This window comes from Hyposmocoma kahamanoa, unplaced genomic scaffold (genome assembly GCF_003589595.1).
Source record: "Hyposmocoma kahamanoa isolate Upper Pololo Valley unplaced genomic scaffold, ASM358959v1 94, whole genome shotgun sequence".
Lineage (NCBI taxonomy): Eukaryota > Metazoa > Arthropoda > Insecta > Lepidoptera > Cosmopterigidae > Hyposmocoma > Hyposmocoma kahamanoa.
In genome coordinates this window covers 4105308-4114595 of record NW_020654878.1, presented here as the reverse complement: position 1 = coordinate 4114595, position 9288 = coordinate 4105308, and the positions used below count along the sequence as shown (strand labels likewise).

At 33.0% G+C, this 9288-nt stretch overlaps 1 protein-coding gene across 1 annotated transcript in view; it reads right to left on the bottom strand.

Annotated features, from left to right (window-relative positions):
- LOC113237965 (dihydroceramide fatty acyl 2-hydroxylase FAH2) overlaps nt 1-5425 on the bottom strand; it is a 53769-nt gene extending 48344 nt beyond the window's left edge. Inside the window, exon 1 of the mRNA XM_026474682.1 lies at nt 5135-5425. Within this exon, the coding sequence (XP_026330467.1) occupies nt 5135-5425 (291 nt within the window). The remainder of the gene's footprint in view (nt 1-5134) is intronic.
- Between the last annotated feature and the right edge of the window lie 3863 nt (nt 5426-9288).

Sequence of the window (9288 nt, the reverse complement as noted above, 5' to 3'; positions counted from 1 at the left end):
CCTGTAAAGGGCCCGAAACGTCGGTTTGTTTGAAAAAACAAATATACGCGATTTAAATCCGGAAAAATAGTTTCATTCCTATGTATAACAATCGCGAAAACCTAAGAACTCGATATGTATCTGAAATTCTTTTCTCACCGACTTAAAAAACGAGGAGGTTCTCAATTCGAGTGCATGTTTTTATGTGTATGTTACTCGATTATTCCGATATTTGTGAACCGTTTTCGATGATTCTTTTTTGTTTGAAAGGGGATACAGTAGTGGTCAAATTCCAATTGGAAGAAAATATTCCATCTGTAAGGGTGGATGAATGAATTCAAATCCGCACATAATTAAGAAACTCAAAACGTAATTGAAACTAAAAATTAATTCGTGTAAAAATTGTAACTAAAAAAACTCGCCCGAATGTAGTTGTGAATATTATGAACGTGTGAGTGTTTGTATGAGAGTGTCTGATAATGATAAGGTCGTATAGGATGGAAATAAATACAGGAATTGTCTAAGGATAAGGTACAATTTGTGATTTGTTTGTTTTTAGTTGCATGTGTCATGTTGACTCATATTCTAAAAAGAGATTTACCATAGTTACGATTAACATTCCGGCAAACATCTTCAGTTACTTCCTATAATTTTATTTTTGATAGACTACTAATAATATACAGCTCCTTGTGAAAGAGTTCGTCCAGAGAAGTTTATTTATTTCTGCCGCCAAGCAATAATGTGAGTATTACAGCGGTGTTCCGGTTTTGCAGAGGTGCTGGTGAAATTACAGGCACATGGGACTGGTCAACATATGTCCCAGGGTGCCGGATGTAATGGCACTGCCTCAGATATATTTGCGAGCAATAATCAGTTCTACTCTGAGTGTCATTGCAATTGCTATGGACAAGCTTATCGCTTACCACGAGACAGACCAGACACCAACAGATAAAAGCTAGATTAAGGGCGAATGTTTTTGTTGTTTACAAATTTTAGTAGTAATTGTTCCGACAATGTCCTAAAGAGAACACATACGGAGACTGAAAAATAGCACAATCCTGAGGCGGAGCGTCATCCTTTTCGTCGACATAGTTTATAAGTATTTATACACATATCTCGTGATTTTATACATATACCAAACAAATAGTGTTGGGTAACTTTGTTGTAATAATTGTTTTTTGTAATTATAAATAAATTTATATATTTATATATATTATATTTATAATTTGTAATTATAAAAATAAATAATTGTAAATTTGTATTTATATGTATTTTTGAATTTATATTTTTAATTCTAATTTTAATTTTGAAACTTAACTTTATTTGTAACTTTAAATCAATTACTGTATATCATATCATAGGTAGAAGGATTAACTATATGCTCGATAGTTTCAAAAAACAACAATTTATTTTTTTGTATGCATGCTGTGATGTTCCTTAACTATAGAAGCACTTAGTTTTAAGCGAATATGTTCAAATTTATTGTATAGTGTATTGCTATGTGGAATATCCTGAATAAATAAATAAATAAATAAACAAATATATATGGTGGAAAATTTTCAAAATATTTTGTTGCGAATTGCTTTGCTATTTTTCTAAAAAATACGAAAATATAAATGGGTAATATTAGAAAAATTCAGTTTAAAACATATTGAGATATTTTTCTGAAAAATATACGCGAAAAAACTAAAAAATTTGATAAAACAAATATACGCGATTTAAATCCGGAAAAATTGTTTCATTTCCTTTCTGAAAAATAGTTTTTTTCCATGACCCAACATTATTTACTTCAATAAATAAATGGTCCGTAAATTGGAAACAACCAACAAGCTTTTGTTTTCATACTTATAAATAGTTTGGTTGCCTTAGGAAGACGTTTAACAACTCATGTAAGCCCTAAATTAAATTGATTATAGATATAAAATAAATGAAATTTCCAGTGAATAATTTTGTGTAAATTTTGTCTTTATTCTAATCATTTAAAATGCAATTCTAAACTGGATAACAATTCAAGGGTATTCAGTGTCAATGTCACGGTTACTTCCGTTACTCAAGTATTCATAGTATAGGGAATACCCTACTTTGAATCCAGGTAATGAAGGTGGTTGTCTGGCATTTTATTTCCTCACGTATCTCGTAAAACGATATCATAATATAGCTGCAGAATATTATTTACTAGATCAATTTGCTCAATATGGACGAAAAAGGAAAGAAACAAAACGATAATTATAACGATTTTAATTAAAAAAAAAACGATTTGAAACATTCTTGGAATTACATCTACACACTTCAAAAGTGAAGAAGATCCCATATCAAGTATTTCTAAAATATTTGATTGCCCTTTTAAAGTTAAATAAACGTTTAAAACGTTTAAATTTCTTAAATTATATATTTAGTAATTTATTATTTAAATTATGAAATTGAGCAAAACAAATTATTGATGTTAACAAAAAATTCATTAAACACCTGATTTTAAGTAATCAGCGAAAACTTGTGCTTGATCCCCAGACATTTTGATGTGAACATTTGCCAAGTTTTATTGAAATCGATGTAGCCGCTAGACCCAAGTAGAAGATATAGAGGATCTAGACAAACTCGTTAAATCAAAGACAATTTATAGTTGATTGTAATATATTGGCAATAGGTAGCTAGTTTACAGAAGTACTGCCAAATCTTATGTAATCTTATGGAAGGACAAATCAAATTTTTTTGACCTTTGTTAGTTTGTACAAAAAATTGGTTAAGTATGTGGTAGGGACAAAATACACTTATGTGGTGTTGGTTGACTGGTGCAAAATAGAACCCCCCGGCCTACGTAACATGCCCTTGACGAGCGTTTTGTTACTGCTTCGAAAGTTACATTAAATTCAATTATAAGAATCCTGTTGCGGTCGCAGTATCGGTTAATGGAAAGTCTAATTGTAATTTTTAAATATATTTTATGTAAAACAAACACTTGGCCGCAATCCCTCCTAACGCCATCGACGTTACACGTGTACTAGAAAATGCCTAATCACTCTAACCTTGGATATCCTTTAATTGTAGCTTTGCGGAAACAAAATGTGGCAATTCCATTTATCTATGTCTATGTTATCATATCTTTTACACTTTTCCATCGATTACCATATATGTAGTATATTATTTATACCAACTTTCCGTGCTACGTGCGTAGCAGCTACGTCGCACGGTCCTAAGGTCTACACCACTGTTACTACAGCTACTGTAGAACTTTCAAAAATTATGAAATTAACAAATGAAAACCATGTCTCTGTTTTCAGATTAAATATTACCTAAGTATTTTGTCTTAAAAAAATCAGTAAGAATAGGCAATTGAGGCATATTATGAGCTACTAGTAATTAATTAGACCTTTAGGAGGTAAACAGTCTTCTCATATGGCACTGCTATTACAATAGTGTTGTAACTCAAAATTGTGGAATAGAGAAAACCAATTTAAAAATTAAAAAAGAACTGAATAGATCTTATTTATTCGTGCATAATACTTTATTATCCATTTAATATACATTAATATCAAAAGGTACAATATCTGTTATTTGGTAAAATTAATGTACATTTTTGTCTATCTTTACAACTCAAATTTTGCTATTGGCACACTACGTATCCTGCTCTGATTAAATTTCCTACATATCAAATGTTGTCTGGAAGAGATCGTTCTTAGCGATAAGACCGCCTTTGCCCACTACAGTTATAAGCTGTCTATATACTGATTTTGTTCTTGTGTGTGGGCAATAAAGTGTATATCTATCTATTTATCTATATATTATATTGGTTTCATTCAGTTTTGTTTTCAAATCGTGTTTTCTCAATTCCACAATTTTGTGTTACGAAACTATTGTAATAGCAGTGCGATATGTTAATAATGAAACAACAATAATAAAATTCTATTCTTTATAATTCAATATTAATCTTTCAGGCCATGGGAGAGGCGAGGGTCTAAAATAAACATCCAAAATAATAAAAGACCCGGTGACCTCACCAATTACTTGATCTCTACCAGCAAAAACCCTTTGCTACGAATACCGAACACACCCAGACTAGAAGCAATTTAGAAAAAATCATTTCCCCAAGTCTTACCAAAAATAGAACGCGGAACCTCATCATATAGCGTCTCAATCATAGTGCTACTGTCCAATTCAAATTCATTATTGCATTATCCATAATTTTACATAGGATGAAAAAGACTTAAATCTAAGTTGACAGCGCATTGTGGACCCTGCGCTGAGGGCACTGCAAATTATTTTCGCAAATGTAACCAAATATTGTCGTAACTCAACATTCTGGAATTGAGGGTCGTATTCCAGAACTCTACTCAATACTCAAGTCAGGATTTGAGTATTGCAGTGAGCACTGAAAATCATACTCAAATCCTTGCCATTAGTGTCGTATTTCCAGTGCTTGAAATCATACTCAAGTCTGCTCAAATCCTGACTTGAGCATTGAGTAGAGTTCTGGAATACGACCCTGAGACTTGATAGTTCAAACAATTACTGAATGACACCATTTTTATATTCTCGTTTATAAATAGATAACAAAATGTTACGTATAAATAAAAATAATCACATTATTCGCAATAAGGTCCATTCGTTTGTCTAGTAGCAGTAGAGCTCCTCATGGAAGAGTACGTCCAGGGAATATTGCCACCTTATCTATTTGTACTGCCAAGCAGTAATGTGAAGCATTACTGTGTTTCGGTTTTGAACTGGTGAAATTACAGGGAATTGTCCACTTGTCTCAGGGGGCCCCTCAGATCTTTGCGACTTAAAGCTCTGAGTGGTACTGAAACTGCTACGGACAGGCGTGTCATTTGGCACCAGGCGCACGACTCGTTCGTCCTATAGCTTGGTATCATAAAAAAAATTCCTTTGAACTTGCTAATTGTGTTTTTTCAATCCCACAAATTTTTGAGTTAATACAGTTTTTGGTTTTATGTGCGATTTGTAGGTAGAAGACATTGACTTAGAAGACTATACTTTTTTACATTAGGTCATATTTGTACAATCCACTATTCTACTTGTAACGATCTTCCTTGTACATTGATGTAATTCGATATGTATATAGTTGTTATTTCAAATAAGTTACACTCATTAGTATAGACGCTTAAAAATGTACCTGGTGAACAATATCTTATTTACATACCTCTAACTCTTCTAAAAATGCAATTTCTTTAACATCTCGACGGCTTTCTTCATTTGTAATAATTCTTCCATTATCGCTGACTTTACCGCTCAAATTGTAATCTTTCAGTTCATTTTCCACTTTAAAATCGTTTAGCATGTGATAAGCACTGGTACTGTGTCCATATTTTTCCATAACCTGTCCGACAGACTGCCCTTTGAACATTTTTAACGTGTTCACGCCCCCGGGGTGGTCACGTAAGAATTGTTTCAAATCGTATTTACGTCCGTTAAAATTAACAGGAAACGCCATGGCGACGACCAGAGGCGTACGCTCGCGGGCTACAACTGACACACTGACACATTGCGTCAGCGGACGTGCAATTCTCTTACCTTTAAGTGATAGTAGCAGATGTTAAAATATTTACTACTGCTTTGTAGCTCGCTGATCTAATTGTGAATTATAGGTAGTGTGCTTGATATTTTATAAACTATGATAATATAATGGTAGTAACGGTGTGTGCGTTTCACTCTCGTAGCCTCGCACTTGGGAAACCCTAAATAAATAAATATTAGCGAAATGAAACTATTTTTTCGGATTTAAATCGCGTATATTTGTTTTTTCAAACAAATCAACGTTTCGGGCTATTACACGTCCCATGGTCACGGTTGACTGAGGTGGTACAGTCATCAACCAGTTATGTCTAAATATTAATGCAAACCGCCCTATTTTTTCAATATAGTTACAAAAGTTATTAATTAAATACTTTATTTTTAATTTTGCAAAGAAACATTCCAATTTACGCAACATTATGTTTTACAAATTAATAATGGAAATTAGAACAAATTAAAACATATTAATTAGTTAAAGTTAAATAAATATTAGACAACATCACATACGTTGCTCTGATCCCAAAGTTATTTTCTTATTACTACTTATTTGTTTAAAAAAAAGGTATATTTGGTCTGGGATTAAACCCTACTTCGGTTTGTTTCGATGCCATTAATTCCTTCTACTACGAACTTTTTGAGCTAACATAAAATTTAAAAAAATCTTAAAGTAGGTAAACACTATTTTTATCTTTATTTGGTGGCCTACATTTGTACAACAAGTGTTCATCAGTGTACAAGTAGGTAAGTAAAGCACTTGTATTATGGAAGTCGGAAACAATGACGGTGCCACCACCCAGATCCGACACAATATAGGAAGATAGTTTTTCTACACCCGCCCGGGGATCGAACCTGGGATCTCAGAGATGGCGACACCATGAAAACCGATGTGCAAGCCATTGGATCAAGGAGGTCGTCAAACCATGGACACACAGACATGAGAGAAATAATACATAACGATGCCTTACTTTCTCAAACTCATATGTTATGAACGAGTGAAATTATTCAGGAGACGGCAAAATTTCTATTTATTTTAAATTTCTTATCAAGGGCGTTAATTTGAATGCATTACTTTAGGAATAGGTAAAAGCCAGTGTGTGATTTTATGAAGGAAATATCATGTGAAATCAGGCTGCAAAATTTGTACATACAATTCTTTTTTTGCATTTCAGTAACTTTGAGCTTTAAGATACGAGTTTGAAAATCAAAAATCAAAATCAAAATAATCTTTATTTCATACGTAGGTAAGCATTATTTCACTTGAAATCGTCACACTGGGTAAACTCTACCGCTCATTCGTAAGGCAAATTCCCCTGAGAAGAATGAGTAAGAAACTCTAGGGGTTACTCTTTGTAAATAACATTTGTACGCATTCAACATTTACAATATGTATTTTTTTTACTTTCAACCATCAGAGATCGAGACTACCTCCAAGAGCTAAACGGGTTACTACCACGGATTTTTGTCATCCAAGTACGCAGAAGTTGTATTTATTATACAACTTCTGCGTTTTACCTTTAGTATCAAGTTTTTGTTTCACTGTAGTTTTAAACCTCGTGAAAGGCAAATTTTGTATATCAACCGGAATCTTGTTATAGAAATCACTTTGTGAAGACGACTATCAAGAAAAGCTAGTTTATTTTTATTCCTCGTATTAATGTTATGTCTGTCACTATTTTTCCTAAAAAGATTACTATTCCTCTTAACATAAATTACATTTTCATAGGTGTACTTGACGCTAGTGTAATAATATTAATTTCTTTAAACTTATCTCTCAAAGATACTCTGGGGCCCAGATTCTAAATTGTCATAACCGCACGTTTCTGCAGGACAAAGATTCTATTGACATCGGCGGCATTATGTCACTAGACTGTGAAAGTAGCTAAAGTAAACCAATCTAGTGGTTTCGACGTCTCAAAGTTTCCCTATTTTTTTAATCGCGTACACTGCAGAGCTGAGCCGTTTTGATAACTTACTTATATATGGACCCCATTGCAATTTAGCATTTAACGTTATACCTAGAAATACAACTGTATCCACAAGATTCAATTTTTGGTTTCTAACTACAATGTTTGTAACCGCCTGTCTAATATTGGGTAATGTAAATTCACAAAATTTATTTTTATTTTTTTATTAACAGCAAACCAATCAACTAGTTTAGATATAGTATTGTTCACATCGTCGTAGGAACATTAGTGCCTTTTAACTTTAAATAATAATGATATATCATCAGCAAACAATACTATCTCATGTTTTAAACCCTCCATGGGGCTAGGTCAGTCATTAATATAAACTAAAAACAAAAATGGACCTAGAATTGAACCTTGAGGGACACCCATGCTAATTGCAGACTCTGATGATCTCGTACCGTTAACATCGACCCTCTGTACCATACCACTCAAATACGATTTGAGAAGGCAAGGCGACGTTATAGGCCATACAAATATTTGGGAATCGATCCCGGGTCATCTGCGTGCCAGGGTAGTACACAAAATTTGTTTTTCTTTTTCAAACAAATATACGTTTCTGAGCTAGAAACATACAGGTCCAGTGGTCACGGATGAATGAGACGGTATTAGTCAGAAAATTGTTTGTAAAACAAATATACCTACACGATTAAGTGTTCTATTAAATAACAGCACCGCCATGATATTCAATTATTTTTTGTGAAATTACTCCATTAGTTTGTTATAATTATTAATACAACGAGAGACTTGGAATTGGAAACCTGTAACTAGTGATAATTCATATAGTGAATAACTGAGGTGTTAAAACGTATGCTGTATTTGTAAGCACGCTTCAGGGCAACGCCTATAGATAAAACTAATGTTGTTCAAATTATAATTATTAATATAAAGATCGAACACTTGGAAAAAATTCGAGCCGACGTCTTCCGTGGCAGACGCTATGCCAACTAAGCCACGGACCAGCGGACCTCACTAATTTCTCTATGTGCTTGTTTGTCGGATCTTTGTATCTAGTTTTAAACGACTTTTTAGCCGTAGCGCCGTCTGTGAAAAATTTAGAATCCGGCCGGATCGAAGGAATTTTTTCTAAATATTCGATCTTTGCATAAATAATTATAACAAATATACATGACTTAGATCCGAAGAAATGGCTTCATTTCTATTGTTTACATAATACATTTTATTATATTCAACTTGAAAATACCTTTATTTCCTAAGTAAATTACAATTTAAATAGGCAAGATGGTTAGATATGAGTAATGACAATAAGAAAAAAGAAATATTTTAAAAAGAAACTAACTCTATTAGTCGCTCTTTGTAAATAGATATTTGTTCACATTATACAATTTACAATAATTATTTATACATATTTTTAATTATTATCTTTATCTCTAAAAAAAACAAAGCAACAAACAAGTTAGTTATGGTTATATTGGGTTATATACGAGCAACTGGAGAACAATTCGACACTGACATTAGCGACCTAAATTGACTTATTACTCAAATATGGTGAAATCGTATTTAATACGTTTTCTGTTTTTAACCGACTTCAATAAAAGGAGGAGGTTATACATTCGGCAGTATGTATGTTTTATGTAAGTTTTCAGATTTCTCCGTCAATTGTAGATCGATTTTGAAAATTATTTTTTGTTTGAGGAATATCCTCAAATTTTAAAGGTATATCAGAGTACATACTATCAGAGTATATACATGGGGGTTAAGTAGCTCGCGTCCGTAGGCTGTGTACCCTCGAGACCCTACACGTGACCCCTGGGTGGTGCCAAATAAGCTACAAACTCCGGTGGTAGACCTTGGTCGT